At 41.4% G+C, this 17,874-nt stretch overlaps 1 protein-coding gene across 3 annotated transcripts in view; it reads right to left on the reverse strand.

The window, feature by feature from the left end:
- Positions 1 to 17,874, reverse strand: part of LOC124622633 (flocculation protein FLO11-like) — a 589,221-nt gene that overhangs the window by 432,916 nt on the left and 138,431 nt on the right. Inside the window, exon 2 of one of the 3 annotated variants that reach the window (XM_047148411.1) lies at positions 9,121 to 9,290. The exons of the other annotated variants lie outside the window; for them this stretch is intronic. Coding sequence (XP_047004367.1) covers positions 9,249 to 9,290 — 42 coding nt within the window. The 3' untranslated portion in view covers positions 9,121 to 9,248. Of the gene's footprint in view, positions 1 to 9,120; positions 9,291 to 17,874 lie in introns of those variants that run through there. 3 annotated transcript variants of the gene reach the window in all.

A 17,874-nucleotide genomic window follows, 5' to 3' on the forward strand; every position in this document is an offset into this window, starting at 1 on the left:
CCCATTTACGCTTTGTGTATGATATACTGCCGTCATCTGTGAACCGCCAGGGTAGCCTAGAGCGCTAACGCGCTGCTTCCTGGACTCTGGTAGCCGTGCCGGCCCCGGATCGAATCCTCCCGGCGGATTAACGACGAGGGCCTGTGTGCCGGCCAGCCTGGATGTGGTTTTTAGGCGGTTTTTCACATCCCGCTAGGTGAATACCAGGCTCGTCCCCACGTTCCGCCTCAGTTACACGAGTCGCAGACATTTGAAACACGTTCACACTATTTCACGATTTACACTAGATGCAGACAGCTGGGGTACACTGATTCCATCCCTGGGGGTACGGGGTGGCGGCAGGAAGGGCATCCGGCCACCCCTAACACTAACCTGCCAAATCCGTTCTAACCAGGCCGACCCTGCGATCGCTGCGGGACTATGGCGTAAGCGAAAGAAGAAGAATACTGCCGTCATCTGTATATGTGCGTATCGCTATTCCATGACTTTTTTGTCACCTCCTTGTAAAAAGGTAAATAAAAGCGAGTGATGTCTTGGAGGGCGCCGTCGGTTTGTAGAGAGGTGCGGAGCGCCCTGGGCCCGCCGAGTGAGAGCTGGCGAGAGGAACCTAACACGGCGGCTGGGAGCTGGAGAGGGCTCGTGTGGTACGGCTATGCGTGCGACACACGGGCCAGCTTCGCGACACTTGTGATCGGCGCGAGGAGGCGGCGCAACGCGCGGAATGCCAGCCGCCAGCCGGCATGAATAATTCAGGCGGCAGGCGGACTCGCCGCCTCGCACACACGAACCCCCTCCGCACTGGCCGCCAACCGCTCTGCCGTGACGTACCTGAATTACCGGCGGCCGCGGGGCAGCGCAGATGTATTCCGTGCAGCTGCACCAAATATCTAACACAGTCTCTGCGGAGTCGGCCGGTGTGGCCGAACGGTTCAAGGCGCTACAGTCTGGAACCGCGCGACCGCTACGGTCGCAGGTTCGAATCCAGCCTCGGGCATGGATGTGTGTTATATCCTTAGGTTAGTTACGTTTAAGTAGTTCTAAGTTCAAGGGACTGATGACCTCAGAAGTTAATTCCCATAGTGCTCAGAGCCAATTGAACCATTTGAACCAGTCTCTGCGGAACTTCGTGAAATGGGGGCCTTCACGCCCAGTGTTTACGTCTTTGGTGATACGGTAGGTAGAGACTGCGGAACCATGTGTCTATTCATCTTGAGGTTCAGGCTCCTATTTTTCTGCGCTTCCTTTCAAGTACGTACGTCTCGAAAAGGATCCTGCCTTGAACAAATACAGTATTCTTCACTTTCAGCCGTACATATTCTGGCGACATTTCACCGCTGTGGCTTCATTTTGGCCGCAGCTCGTGGTCGTGCGGTAGCGTTCTCGCTTCCCACGCCCGGGTTCCCAGGTTCGATTCCCGGCGGAGTCAGGGATTTTCTCTGCCTCTTGATGACTGGGTGTTGTGTGATGTCCTTAGGTTAGTTAGGTTTCAGTAGTTCTAAGTTCTAGGGGACTGATGACCATAGATGTTAAGTCCCATAGTGCTCAGAGCCATTTGAATTTGGCTTCATTTTCTACCAAATAACAAGTAAAAATTGTATGATAACATACATACAAAAATGTTCAAATGTCTCTGAAATCTTATGGGACTTAATTGCTAAGGTCATCAGTCCCTAAGCTTACACACTACTTAACTTAAATTATCCTAAGGACAAATCACACACACTCATGCCCGAGGGAGGACTCGAACCTACGACGGGAGGAGCCGCACGGACCGTGACAAGACGCCCTGGACTGCACTGCTACCCCGTGCGGCTAAGAATTTTTAATTTAATTTCCAGGACAGGAGATTTTCACTTTCGATAGTAAGGAATACAAGTACTGGTGAGAACAGATTCGTTGTGTCTGTGAAAAGGTATTTTCCGGCAAGAGCAAAAAAGTTTTACTTTCACAACAGAAATTTTTTATTAATGTAACCGTGCAATTGTAGTTTCAAGTGGAAAAAATCATTTTCGAAGGATGTTCATTTGTGTCCTGGAGAAACACTATTAAGCTAATGCCAGGAAGAGTTGGCTAAAATACAAGGCGAAATTTACATATGTAACATTGTATTAAAAGGTGAATGAGTGACGAAAAAGTAATCCTTATTGCCTGTGTTATGCCCGGCAAGAGAAGATAATATTGTGGTATATATTCGTAGTTCCTGGTTACCGATATCATATACATCGTATATTAAATCCCACTCCTTTCCGCATTGCCTCACGGAGGGAGGATATATGGCATTTGTTGGCGGTCTTGTTGTTGTATGTGGACTTTAAAGTCAGCGGCTCCCTCGATGACATTCAAGTGGATTTTCACTGGGTTTTATCGACTTCTTTGCTCCTATCTTCAGCACAAGGCAACATCGCACATCACTTAGCCCTCATGCCAATCGCCTACATTATACAGTTACCCATGTAATATGGCGGACACGCTGGCCACTGAAATGATTCGATGAAGAGGATTGTGTTAAGGATTGGGCCACATTGAAAATAAGTAAGTAACGAAGATACAGAGGTTAAGCAAATTTAAATACCGTTTCCTCAATTATGCTACTACTTCTTGAGATACAAATAATCCTCTTCGCTATACACCTGTATGTCCATCTTGATTCTCCGAATCTCTGTTGTATCATGTTACACTTTTCACATTGTAAGAGTAGTACAATTTCTCTCAGGTATGGTCACGGTCGGAGTGTGAACATAATGCTTATTCGTGTACCTTTTCTCTTACAGATGAACTTCATTTTCTGCCAATATGAGACGAATGAACTGTTTTAATATTCTGATTTATTGTAAGCAACTATGTTATTACTATTGTGGGCACAGCTTACGAACTTAACAGTTAATCGCCAAGTAACAGGATCTTATGTTCCTATGATACCAGATAGTCTTAGGATTACAGAACGAACGTCCACGTCACAAAAAGGCAGCTTTGGCACCTGAGCTTGCAATCCTGCTAGCAGACACTAATCTCTTGGCCACAACTTCTGCCAGACGCTAAGCTCTGGTAATACGAGTAGTAAGAACAAGGTAAACTGTTCGTCCTTATCTGCTACAAACAGTCAACACCCTCGGTCCTAGAGCAGACGCCCTTCTGTCTAGCCCACACCAGTTACAACTAAAGATACATGCCCTTGGGCATAAATTGTAGGATATTTTTATTAAAAAATAAAGCACGCTGAGCTGTTTATCTGTTTTTATGACTGAAGGTGATGTAGCAGAGAAGTGCTGAAGGAAGTATTACATTTTCCTGTAAATGTTCGTGTGTTAAAGCACAACACCTCATTATAATTGTAGTCGCAGATGCGAACATTTCTCAAAGAATTCGATGTTATTTTCCCGGGGAAAGATACTGACCCGTCATCGTTAAATGAATGATGCGGATCGACGCCATAAAATAAGGTATGGTCACATAATTCAGCAAGTATCCACATAAATACGTGATGTTTCCTTTTCGATTTAATAACTTTTCCGGATTTAAGGACCGACGAACGACGGATACGTGCCATTACCAAAATGACATTAGGACCCCCAGTCGAAAGTCAAGTGATAAAATTCTTTACAATAGCCAACAACTAGTCTTAAAATTTTCGCTGCTACCGTTCCACTGACCACACCACCGTCTGAGCAGAACCACTGGCTAAAGTAAGAGATTTTCTTCTCTCTCTGAAAGAATAATACTTTTTACGGAGTTCTAGCAGAAAAAGATATCAAATGTAAGCAAAAGTGGTGGTCGAGGAACAGGATCTTACTCTCGCTCCACTGTTCAAATCACGAGCGACTTACTTGCTCGAGACCATTGTGTTGAATTCATACTGCGTCTACATACACGAGGGCTGTTCGGAAAGTAAGGTCTGATCGGTCGCGAAATGCAAACAACAGTGAAAACCAGAAATGTTTTAGTTGCAACAGTTAGCTACTTCTCTACATAGTTACCGATCCGACAGAGACATTTGTCGTAGCTTTGTACCAAATTTCTCGTGACAGAAGGCAGCAACCTGTGCTTTCTACATCAGAGGGAGCCAAGTCCTGGCTGTACGGCGGGTGATCAAACGCGTGACATCGAAAAAGTTGCAAGAGCCTCCTCATTGGCTCTGCAGTGTGCAGCCGAGAATTGTCATGAAGAAGGAAATCTATGACAGATAGCGTTGTGTGGGCTGCATGAAGTCAGGGGAAATCTCTTACAGGTCCTCATACTTGGCGGGAGACGCTATTGTTCTTGACATCTTTATGTGCTCACTGTGGGCTCAGAACTTAGAAGAGCGAGTGATGCGATCAAAGGGCATACTAGAGATACAGCTAAACACATCTATGCAAAATTTCGTCAGTTTTTCACCCGGGCCTGACTTTCCGAATAGCCCTCACACGTAGCTCCGTAAGCCTTATAGTGTGTGACAGAGAGTACTTTGTGCATCACTATCACCCCCGCCCCTTTCCTGTTCCAGCGAATGGTCCGCGGTAAGGAGGATTGCTGGCAAGCCTCTGTGTGAGGTCGAATATTTCTAATTCTACCTTAATGGTCATTTTGCGAATATGCGTAGGAGGAAGCAAAATACTGATTAACTCTTCTATGAACGTACGCTCTTGAAATCTGAACAGTAAATTAAGGGGCTCCTGAACGCCCTATACTTGTAATGTTAAAATAACGCTTATAAATTACATCTTTCCTCACAAAGTATTTGAGGTAGGAAGTTGAACATTTTACAGATTATTTATTGGAATATGGGCTACAACTTAACACAGGGATTTTACAAAATTTTAGTTCAGTTATTAAAGATGATTTTTTTTCAATTGTAATGAAAATTCACAACATTTTTTTGCAATTTTTTATTTATATATTCAAAAATATACAGTTTTTTGGAAAAAGGCTGTGTTAAATTATGCAGAAGGTACTGTGTAACATTTACTGAAAGTTTGAAACAAATATGTTTGGAAGATCCTTAGAAAACATGTAATTAGTATGAGAAAATAAAAGTTTTGGGAATCGAGCGACAAAGATTGGATTAACTTTTTAGTGCATTACAGATCCATAGGATGGATTATCTTCATCCTCTGCAAACTCCTCCTCCAGCTTCCTCTTGTTCCTCCTCCTGTTTACTCTTGCTTGTATTTCTAGACTCTTTACAGCCCTGTCTGCAGCCCGAAGGCGTTCCTTGTCTAAAGCAAGCATCGCTCATACCATGTTAGAACCTATCTTCATTCCCATATTTCTAAATACCTTGCACCTTACAATGTTGCCATCATTGAAAGTCGCAACAGCATCATACACACCAAAGTGAAGTGTTTCTATTCCAACAAATACAGTCTTGGGGATTCTCGACCATATAACACTATTTACACTTTCATTGGGGTTTTGAGTTTTTCCGTGAATACACTTTTTCAACAGTTCAGGTGCTGCTAAGTCTCTGAAAATAGGTTTTATCACCTCCATTATTGCTTGAGGCAGACTATGCTTATGAGTGTACACTTCACCAGTTAGCAATCCTTTCTTATATTTACACCAACTGTCTTCTTCTTTGGGACACAAGCTATGTTGGGGATTTTCATCGCTTGAAGAAGTATGAAAAAAAAGAGCCCAAACAGCCTTCTTCATTTCGTCGACACTTTGTGTATTTTGCCTAATAGCCATTCCATAATAGTTCTGTATTTTGTCAATTACACTGTCAGTTAACCCTTCCCATCCAACCCTTTACCATCACTGAGTTTTTGTTTTTTGTACGAAGCTTTCAGTCGCCGAAGTCTTGTTCCCATTCGCTTCTGTACGTGTCCAATACACTCAAATTTCTGCACTACAACATCATCGCCATAGGGCTTCAGTCCTTGAACATGTTTGAAACTTTTAGAATCACCGTCACCAAGGTAATTAACATATCGCACTTTATCACACGCCTCAGAACGCTGGAATATACTGGCAACACCAGCCACTTCCATTCCTCCACTATTGCCACTATAGTTAGCTTTGCAATTATTTTCATGTGTACCTTTATATTTTTGTGGACATCTACAATACTTTGATATTACTGCTACATCTAAAACTTTCCCTGTATACATACTGGTGGCAGATACTACACCATGAAGAGATGTGTGTCCCCGTTTATGCCAGGTACCATCGAACGCTGCAGTCAAATCTCTGTTACCATTATTTTCCATTACTGCCTCTTCCACAGCGTTCTTCATAGATTCTATACAGACATCTTCTACTTTAGACCCTATTAATTTATTATAGGTCGTAAACTTGGTTGGGGGATTTGGAAGATTCATGATGCCACAGAAAATTGCACCTGCAGTAGCACCCTTACCAACTGAACGCAAGAAATAAACAAATCTAATGTTGTGTTCGTAGATTTTGCTACCATTTTCTTCAGTTGCAGTTACTGCAACACTGTTCCAAAAGGTGGTCATGTATGAACACTTATCACATTTCAGTTGTATTTCACTAGCAAGTCCTACGTGCTTTATTATGGAGAGTTCCAGACCAACTTCACTACAATGAATACATCTTACACAGTTTGAAAAAGTTCCTTTGAGAACCGACGTATCAAATATTTCATTCACATCCGATTCGCCCATAAAACATTCATAGTTTTCACTCATTGAACCAAGCTTCTTCTGTGAAGTATTTTCTTTCCCACTTTGACTGCTATGGGCAGGTGTACTTGAGAGGTTAGGTTCACTCACTTGGTTATCGTCTTTATTGTTTACAGTAATAACACATACCTTTGGCTTTCCAACATTTCTCCTTTTCTTAAAAGCCTTCAGAGGATTTCTAATAACTTTACTTTTACTCATTATTATACTTCAACAAAACAGAGACTCCAGAAATAGAATTAATTAAGAATATTTTCGAGATAACGACAGAGTAAATAAACATGAAACAATCGACAATCACACCAGCGATATATATTGAACCATCACAGGTTAGCCACAACACATACTTTATCTCACATCACTAAAATGTACCTGATGAACACGGACGTTAATAATAACACCATTTGACAGCAGTTTAACAGCGCCACAGTGGGTCACGCCCATGTAGAACACGTTTCAAAAAAAATTTAAAAATAGTTGCAGTCTTCGGAATTGAATAAATTATATATCTATTAAAAGGTAATAGTCTGCATTTTCAGAAAACTCAAAAAAGTAAAAATTGAACTTTTCATGATTTTGAGCCTTTCCGGAGGCCCTCAAACCGTGATTCAGAACGCCTCTCTTGTAGCACCTGCCAACTGAGTTGGATGGGCATCTCCGTAACACTTTCTCGCTTACTAAACGAATCTCTAACAAAACGCGCTGCTCTTATTCGGATCTTCTCTATTTCTTCTTTAAATCTTACCTGGTACTCATCCAAGACTAAAGAGCAACATTCAAATATTAGTCGATGGACGGTTTTTTACCGTATCTCCATTCAGGGTGAAACACACTTTCTGAAGATCTGTCTGGCTTCTGCCTTACCTTATATTAGTTTTATGTAGTTTTCCCTTATATATGTGACTGCTTCCCTTGACTGTTGACTGCTTCCCTTGACTGTTCTGCAGTTGTGTAATCGTATCCTAATCTTTGTACCTCTTTAAGAGCAATGCGTTACATTTTTTCTTTTTTTTTATATTGGGGGTCAACATCTAATACTTGCATCAAGTGTCGATCCTCCGCAGGTAGTTCTACATTGAGTGACATATTCACTATATATTTCGCCCGCTTCCCATACATTACCGTCATAATGATTCATTTCACTCCTGTTTCTTATCTAAAATATTTATTTACTTTCCTCTTTCTCCTCATAACTCCCATGCATAGCTCGAATGAACAACAAGCAGCTCATCTTTTTTGAATGGTTTTCGCATTAAAAATTCATGTGTCACTGCTATAAAGCCGAAGTAGTGACAGGGGCCGACTCTAAAGTTACGCTTTCAGATATATCAGAAGCTTGAATACGGAAACTCCTATTTAATTTACGAAGATCACGTTGGTCTACTTTTACTGCACTATAAACTTTTTTCTACTGTACAAGTATAGGTATGCATCAACTGTCCCTGCGATATTATTTTCAAATTCATCAAAATCCATCTTTGTGTACTGCCAAGTCACCTTATAAAATACGTAAATGGTAAAACACTAAAATAGCCGTCGTTTCGTCTGTATTAATGCGCCCTTTCTTACGATGGTGAGCTTCAGGGTATTGCATTTCTAATTATGTCATAAAATCCTCGACGTCATATTTCTCAGATTTTTATTGGTTGTCAAATATAATTGTTTGATGTCACATGTCTTACTTTGCTTCCTTCATGATTCACTTAATTATGGGCAACAATCTGTCGAAATGTGAACATTGCAAGGTAATACTGGGCAAGTTCATGCAGACAAAAGGATAGGTGGAGTTAATTTGCGAATGATAAGGGCAATACAGGTTGAAGTTTTTTGAAACTCAATACTAGTATTCAACATTAGTCTGTAGATGACAGGAGGCAAAACTAACTACAGAATGCAGTTTAACGATGTTGGGTGGCGTCATTAGGTAGTTACGAAAAGCAGAAGTGTAGGGTAGTTGTATGTTATTGTACACATTTTGTGTAAAAACTGAAAATTTGGTCGGAGGATTAACTTGTGAACTCTGAATAACTGTAGTGCAATCCTCGCTAACGTTTAACGACTGACTCCAAAGCGCCTGAAGCAAACACGGTTAAGAACAAGCTATTTGTAGTTCGTGTTATATCGCAATACAAATTTGAAATCGAACAGTGGTAAATTACTTGCAGGAGAGAAAGATATTTTTGACTCGGAGACCATTATAATTTTGAGATGCAGAAATCAAAGAGTATACTGAACAATACTGATTCAGAAGTTGCACAATAACACAAAAGAAGCAACAATAGTATAAAATGAACAGAAATTAAAAGACGAATTGAGACATGCCAAGAATGTGCAATATCGAAAATTAGGCTTGGATATGTTTTATACCACAAATTTATCGTGGGATGAAAACATTGGCATCACTTTGTGAACCAGTAAAATTTCTTAGTATTGCTTTGCATTAAATAAGTATTGTCGTGTTTCGGAACGAGGAAATACGTAATATCAAATGGTACTTCTCGTGTACCAGCTTCTGGTCTGCTGAAAACATATAGTGGGGCTCTAACAGAAAAGAAGATTTGTAAAAGCGAACAAATCATCATTGCGGGGGAAAGGTTATTTCTCCCCTAGATTGTTAGTACGTTACCTCTGACCGCAGTCCGAAGCCTTATAACAGCTGCTTACCTGTAACAAAAAAGAAAGCAGTGTTATTTCACGTAACAAATGCACAGAAGCAACAATAAGCAAAAGTATGTCTCTCTCTTCGTAAATGAGGAACGTAGCAGAAAACAAATCTTTCTTTATTTCGACACTGCAATACACAGCTGTCAGGCCCTGTTACGCGAGTTCCAGAGTAAAATGATGGATGACGGGCTATTGTCATGGTAAGACTGCTTTCAAGAACCGGTTATAGCGAGTGCGATGGAGAAATACAACGACCACACACTGTGTTAGACTACGGCCACATTTAACAGCACTCAAGGAGTTAGTATGGATTTGCTAGACACTTGCGTCATGGTCGTTACAATCAAGAAAATGAAAGACTCGAATTAACTACTTTTTACTGAAAAAACTTAAGTTCCTCTATCTTATATAAAGATTCTAGTGAACCTTCACATAAGAAAAATACACTGTGAGGCTATTGTCAGTACGTGTAACTGTTTAAGGAGCTGTTAACAAAATGTTCTTGAGTGGACATATTATGCTAATTACGTGCTTCTGTATCACTAGCACTTACCGAAGACTTGTCCCAGAATATGATGCCATAAGACATAACAGGAAAAGTAAGTAAACTATCTGGCATTTTCATCTCGAAAATGCACAATAATCCGTAACGCAGAAGTTTTATAGCTTAGTCGTTAAATAATATCTGTAACACATGACTTTCGGTTCACGTTCTTGTCGTTGCAAATTCCTAAGAATTTAGGATACTCTGTTCCATTCATTAGTTTTCCCTCATGCATTATTTGTAATTGTGCAGTCAGTACTTTTGCGGTACGGTATTGCTTGGATTGTGGTTTGACTAAGTTCAGTGACGTTATAGTTGTAGGGAACCAGTTTTTCATTTTCAGAAAAAATCTGTTTACGTTTTCCAGTGTTGGCGGTTCTCCATTGCATAACAATAGCAAAACCATACTTCCACGGAAGTAGTATACGTAAAAATACTACATAATATATGATATGTCCAGAAGACAGATAAAAGTGACAGAGTAGTTTATTTCTATGGTGGATCAGTTACAAGAACTATTTTACTTTCTTTTTAATAAAATGGTTTTATCAGGTGAACCTATTTTTAATATGCATCTGCACCACAATTAAATCGACCATCATAAAATTACTATTATCAAACTTAAAATAAGCAAAAGAGTACATGGATAATAAGAAGTAAAAACACTGCATAAGTGAAATTATATGGAATATATGTTGTCATGTTGCACAAAGTATGGATACCATACGTACACTATACAGTATGGTAGATGTTCACTATATTTCCTGTCAATCCACATGGACTGGGTTTATTTTTATGATCTCATTTTTCTACTGTTCTTCTTAAGAAAGGTTGTGCTATTTTTAGATTTTCGGTGGAAGTCTTGTAGTATGATTGTTTTATATCTATGTAATGTCTATTATTTTCACTTAAATCCTTTGTTATATTTGTAGTCTTTAATACATGTGTATCTCTGAGTTGTTACGAAACTGATTTGAAGTTTTTTGTTCATTGCATGTTAGCCCTCTGTGCAGTTTACAGCGTCTTCTACATCAATCACTGTTAATTAAGTTGTTATTGCCACTCATACACTTGGTAAGAGCTATTGAAACAGCTCTGTTGGGAGTCTGTTATTTGTATTTCTGCGATTTCTACATACTTTAGAAGTCTCAGACACTCTAAGAAAACTTTGAATTGCTAATTATTCGCTCGCAGCCTTTGGTCATCGTAGCTGTGTCGCAGGAAAATGTGCTTGTTTGTCACCGCTGCTTGGCAGCGAGGAGCGCGGGAGTTCTATCCTTAGGGGAATCGTGACAACGTAGACATTAAGTTGAGTGCATCTGTGTTTAAGTAAAATGATTGGTGTTTCAGTATTGTGAAACAGAGGAGAAAGATTCAGTTAGTGATTAAGAATGAAATGAGATTTAATATGACCAGAAAAGCATATTAAGAGGAATGAAGGAAATATTTTTTATTTAGTTGCATTGCAGTCGCGCGTAGCTTGGAACCATTGCTGAATGAGACGTAGATGTCAGAGAACTTCAGATTTTTCATTAAAGACTGAGTAGTTTTCACTGTAAGGTATTTTTCATTTTTATTAAGTATTTGCCTGACTTTGTGAGAGTAATAGTTTGACAACAAGTTGATATTTCTCAATGTTAATGAGTATTGTAACATGAATTTCATACAAGAAATAATATAGGAGGTCATTTAAAAACAGTTTGTTAAGGAAATATTTCAGGTAAGAGCATTGTTCACATCCTTGATTCAAGTTATTTTTATTTAAATAGTGTCTCAATGATGTGTACAAAAAAGTTTACTTGTTGTCTGGAGACTGCACTAAGCTCTCAGCAGTTGTAGTTAGAAATTTGTAGCTGGTGCACTGGGAACAGCAAGCACGACGTTTCCAAGCAACTACATTACGAGGTAAGATATTTCTATTTCAGGATCACTTTGCTACGAAAATTATCAACGCACAGGGACCATTTCATGAACAGCAGATCTTTAACAGACAGGAACCACTTTGTTTAATTAGAGAGATTAATAACAAAGTTCAGGATTTAATCAGTTTCCACCTTTTTAAAAAGATTATAAAGCAGGGCCAAATTCACGTTTTCACGTTGTATTCTCGCAGGCAGATATATTTGGTTTCCCTCACAGCTGAAAATGCACAAAGTCACCCAGAGTTGAACAACAGCAAGGTTACAACCGAGCAAGCCAGAACGAGTTTAAAATCAAACGAAAATAATTTTTAAAGGAAACTTTCACGATGAAGTTTGAAATAATTATAGACTGCTCATCTAGACCTATCTCTTGAATATTTTTGTTTACGTTAATGCTTGGAATGTTCAGTTCATGTTAGATATTTTTATAGATAAATTCTTCTGACATTCCAACTCTTACTAAAAACACCATTAAATCCATAGAGATCAGTTAAGTATGTCAGATATTTATGTAAATTTATGATGAGTCCATCTCATAAAATAATTTCTGTTTGAATATTGTGAAACAGAGGAGAAAGATTCAATTAGTGATTTAGAATGAAAAGAGATGTAATGAGACTAGAAAAGCATATCAAGAGGAATGAAGGTAATATTTTTTATTTAGTTGCAGTGCAGTCGCACTTAGCTTGCAACCATTGTTGAATAGCTATTGGTATTTCATATTATCCATTTGCGCTGTTGCTTCTTTTAATTTGTACGAATATTTTGATACAAGAAACTTAATGACACACGATATTAAAAACTGAAACCAGTTACATAATTTAGATTATTTCTTCTGAACTGCTGAGTGACACAGTCATAATATTCAAATGCTATTTTACAGCTGTCAACAACCGTCTACTAAAATTTTTAAGTGCCGGACTGTCAAGTTTTATTCTAGGAAAGGTGGTAGGACACTTACAAGAATATTACATAGCCATGGCGTGCCAGGATGCACACTACGCCGGGCTGTAATAAGGTTTTAACTGTCGCATCGAAAAACTGAAGTCGCATAATTAATGCTTTGTTTGTCCTTGGAGTCTTTTTGCAGTGGCATGCTACAATAAAACGTCCCAGTTTACAAGCCGCGTCAATTCGAATAAAACACCGGAGCTTTCGATAGCTGCCTTCGCCATCGTCTTCAGGAGTGGAAATCACTGTTGCCGGAGCTGGCACAACATTGAACGAAAGGTTTGACGCTTGTTGGGACGCTGGAACGCCAATTTGAAATATGGCGGTAACGGCTCGCGCCGTGTTACGTCACTCGCTCCTGTGGCGGGACGCAGCCGCTAGGAGCTGCCCGGCTTCCCTTCCGCGCATGCACCACTCCGGCCCTCTCTGGGAGGTTCCAGACGCTGCCGCCATTGCATCTATATGAAGAGAAACCGTGCCAGCCCCAGCACAGTGATTTCAAAAAGCTCGAGTGTTTTATTCTAAATGACACGGCTTGTAAACTGAGAAGATTTTATTGAGTGTTTTGTTTGGCTGCAGGCACATGTCTGCAGTCCTGGTACATACTCCAAAAACTCGTTTACGGTAGAGGACTGCAGCACCATTCCCCCTTTCAATTATCGAACAAACGAAAGGATGGCTGACATAGTGTTTGGTGTATCTGCGATTGTAAAACAGTTAAGATCCTTAGACGCCAGGAAGGCATCTGGCCCAGTCGGTATCCTCGTAAGATTTTATGTTGACTATGTTACAAATATAGCACCATTCTTATCCATCATCTGTCAGAGATCATTGGAAGAGCGGAAAGTTCCACGGGACTGGAAGAAGACCCAGGTCATAGCAATCGGTTGCACATAATTACCGGCCAATTTCACCGACATTGATTTGTTGTAGAATCATGGAACATATTTTGTGTTCAGACATAATGACCCTTCTAGACTCTGAGAAGCTCATCTGAAGAAACCAGCACGGTTTTAGGGAACAGCGGTCATGCGAGACACAGCTGGCCCTCTTTGTGCATGATACACAACAGGCTCTAGATACTGGCTCCCAGGTTGATGCCATATATCTCGACTTTCGAAAGGCGTTCGACTCAGTTCCGCACTGTGGCTTGCTCCAAAAATGCGAGCTTACGGTCTATCCGATGACATATGCGGGTTGATAGAAAGTTTTCTGACAGACAGGGAGCAGTATGTCGCCTTGAATGGGGTGGCTTCAACAGATACAAGCGTTAACTTCAGGTGTGCCCCAGGTTAGCGTAATAGGTCCGCTGCTTTTTAAGATTAACATAAACGATCTGGTTGATGGTATTGACAGCGGCATTAGACTGTTTGCCGATGATGCTGTAGTCTGCAGGAAAGTAGTATCACACGAAAGTTGTGAACAAATCAATGAGGATATGCAGAAAATAAATGCATGGTGTAATTACTGGCAGTTATCTCTCAATATTAGTAAGAGTAACCTATTGCGTATAAAAATGCGAAAATTCCCATTAATCTACGAGTACAAAATAAGTGCCCAGTCTTTGGAAGCGGTAACATCCGTCAAGTACCTGGATGTGACTATTCGAAATGAGCTCAAATGGAACGATCAGATTACATAAGTAACGGGTAAGGCGAACTCTAGATTTCGGTTTATTGGTAGAATCCTGAAGCGATGCAGTCCTTCAACAAAGGAAATGGCTTACAATACGTTAGTTCGTCCAATCTTGGAGTATCGTTCGTCTGTATGGGACCCTTACCAGTTGGGTCTGATTCAAGAGCTTGAGAAGGTCCAAAGAAAAAGAATGCTTCAAATGGCTCTGAGCACTATGGGACTTAAGATCTGAGGTCATCAGTCCCCTAGAACTTAGAACTACCTGAACCTAACTAAACTAAGGACATCATACACATCCATGCCCAAGGCAGGATTCGAACCTGCGACCGTAGCGGTCGCGTGGTTTCGGACTGAAGCACCTAGAAGCGCCCGGCGGTCCAAAGAAGAGCGGCAAGATTCGTGACTGGTACATTTAGCCATCGCGAGAGCGTTACAGATCTCATAGAAAGTTCGGAGTGGGACACACTTGCAGATAGACGGCGCGCTAAACAGAAAAGGTTGCTCACTAAATTTCGAAATCCGATCTTCACCGAGGATGTAGAGCATATATTATTACCACCAACATTCAAATCGCGCAATGATCACCATTCAAAGATAGGGGAAATAAGAGCTCGTACTGAGGCGTTCAAACAGTCGTTTTTGCCTCGCGCGATCCTCGAGTGGAACAGTGGGTGGGTGGGTGAGGGTGGGGCGGGGGCGAATATGACTTGGGCACGAATTGTGCCCTGTGTCACACACCGCTTGGTGGCTAGCGGAGTATATATGTAGATCTAGATGTAGATGTACTTTTCAGGTTTAATTATGAGCACGTTTCTCCTGTGCGCCGTTCGAGAGTGGAACGGTAGAGAAATAGCTTGAAGGTGGTTCGATGAACCCTCTGCCAGGAACTTATCTGCGAATTGCAGGGTAATCATGCGCAGATGCTTGTAGATGTAGATGATCCCGAAATAATACTCTCCCATACTTAATTTTTGCTCTAAGCAATAGTACCGTAGCCGGTAGAGAAGCCAAAATTAAAGGGGAGTCGGGGTACGCGCTTTAGTTTTGCTTTCTCTAGCGTCGTGCTAGGGTGTTATGGTGCAGGGATTTCAATGTGAACCAAAACTGAAAACGCGTATCTGCAAACAAACAAACAAACAAAATTGTACTGCGTATCCTTATTGTTGCCGAGATGGTAATGACAACTTGTTCGGAAGTGCAGTGGCGTCGCTTCCGCCCCGCGATCCGTCGGCCCGGCAGCGAGAAAGTCGGGCGGGCGAGAGCAGGAGTAGCGGGCTTAATCTGGCGACTACGCAACAACCCGTCCGGCTGGCGAGGCGGCCCGCTCGGTGTGCACGTTTCGCTGCGTACCAGGGAGCGGGGAGGGAAGGGAAATGGCGATCGCTGGCGGCCATTTAGCACGCCATCATCCCGCTCTGTCCCAAGAGCGCGCCCGCGCTGCTCCACGAGCTGGACCGAGCGCTGCGGCCATTGTAGGATTCGCAGAATGAAGCATGGCCCATCCTTCATGCTAGCCCCAGAAACGTCTGTAATAACAGCTGGATTATTTGCCGTAATGTCGACAGTATGAGCTTCGAGGTGTAATATGTAACAAGTGTATGTGAAATAGAGAATGGGGAAAGAAAGGGAAAGGATGGGTGGTAGTTTGTGACTACGTCACACAGAGCTTTGTGGTAATGCTGTAACCTCCCAATAAAAAAATTCCGAAACCTCCCAACAGTAAAAATATAAGTATATATAATTCGCATTCAGCGTAACCTCGCACAGATAAATTCCGTAACCTTGGAACAATAAAATGTGACTAATCTCCTAATAAAAAAAATGTGACTCATAGATAACCTTTCAATAATTGACTGTGAATTCAAACTGGTAAATTTTGGACGTGAGCAGTGCTGCGTCATGGCCGTGAAAGATCACACTGAATAAATTGAAAATTCTTACCTCAATGAAGTCACCGGATAACGCATATACATCTGCTCTTATAATAATTTTTTCTGGCATAGCCCAGTGCAATGCTGGCCGATAGATTTGTCATGTATAAAAGGAAACAACTGATTTTTCTTTACAAGAATCGGGATGACCATGGATTGGAGAAATTAGTAAATTCTTTAAATTGAGATGAATGATTTTCAAAAGTTAATTTTTATAAAAAAGATTATTATTAAGAGTTTTTTAAACATTTACATGGGACTTGATATAACAATTCTACATATGCGCGAGGCTCCTTTTACCTTATATTATATCGCTCAGGCTCAGCCATCGCTCCCCACGACCGGCTCAGACAGCTTCATACACACGACTGCAAGCTACTACTGCTACTACTGCTGCTGCTGCTGCTGCTACAGACACTGTTCTTTCTGCATAAAATACTGCTCTTTGGTCTGAGATTCTCTTATAGCTTACATATCGCAGGCAGCGCGTGAACAATCCATCGAAATTACATCTGCTCGAGTGCGCTAGCAACAAATTCCTTAATCATGGACCTCTTATAATGCAAAGGCGAAAGCTGAAAATTTCTGCTGGACTGGGACTCGAAACACGATTTACCGCCACTGATGAACGGTTGCCTTAACCGCTCCTGCCATCCAGATACGGTCACTGCACGACTCAAATTTGCAGCTTACCCCACGCTGCAAGCAGCGTCTCTCACCCAGTAATACCCATACTTGCAAATTATTGATTCCCGTAGAAGTTGGGTGGATACCAGTGCATCCACACTGAAACAAACGTCAAGGAGCTGTCGCGCTTTTATAGAAATGAGACATTTGAGTGGTGTCTGTTCTGTCTGCTACCCAACAGAAAAAACACCACTCAAATACATAGATCTCATTCCTGGTTGCGCTCCTAGGCTCATTTCGTCGGCTCTTGTAGGCCCCAGATTCAGAGTGGAAGGTGTCAAAAATGGTTCAAATGGCTCTAAGCACTATGAGACTTAACATCTGAGGTCATCAGTCCCCTAGGCTTAGAACTACTTAAACCTAACCAACCTAAGGACATCACACATCCATGGCCGAGGCAGGATTCGAACCTGCGACCCCGCTTCAGTCCGGAACCCCGCTGCTGCTACGGTCGCAGGTTCGAATCCTGCCTCGGGCATGGATGTGTGTTATGTCCTTAGGTTAGTTAGGTTTAAGTAGTTCTAAGTATAGGGGACTGATGACCTCAGATGTTAAGTCCCATAGTGCTTAGAGCCATTTGAACCATTTTTAAAGCGCCTAGAACCGTTCGGCCACAGCGGCCAGCGGAAGGTGTCCTTGTCCGGGTAGACACCCATTCCAGAATTCAGAAAAGATCGAGGAACGGTCCACTGTTACCCCTTCAGGTAAGGGAGTAAGTTTTCCGTCAAACAGGTGCGTTGAGCAACGTCACCTTTGCCTCAGGTAGCTTCTAACTCACAGTAGAGACGATCAAAGTAGCTGTGAATCAGAGCCGAGAAAGTAATCTACGAAAAATATCCTGCTACACAGGTACTATAGTAATACTGAAAACAGTGTAAAACTAGCTTGTAGCAAAAAGTGCCAAAATCTCTTAC

This window comes from Schistocerca americana, chromosome 7 (genome assembly GCF_021461395.2).
Source record: "Schistocerca americana isolate TAMUIC-IGC-003095 chromosome 7, iqSchAmer2.1, whole genome shotgun sequence".
Taxonomy (NCBI): domain Eukaryota; kingdom Metazoa; phylum Arthropoda; class Insecta; order Orthoptera; family Acrididae; genus Schistocerca; species Schistocerca americana.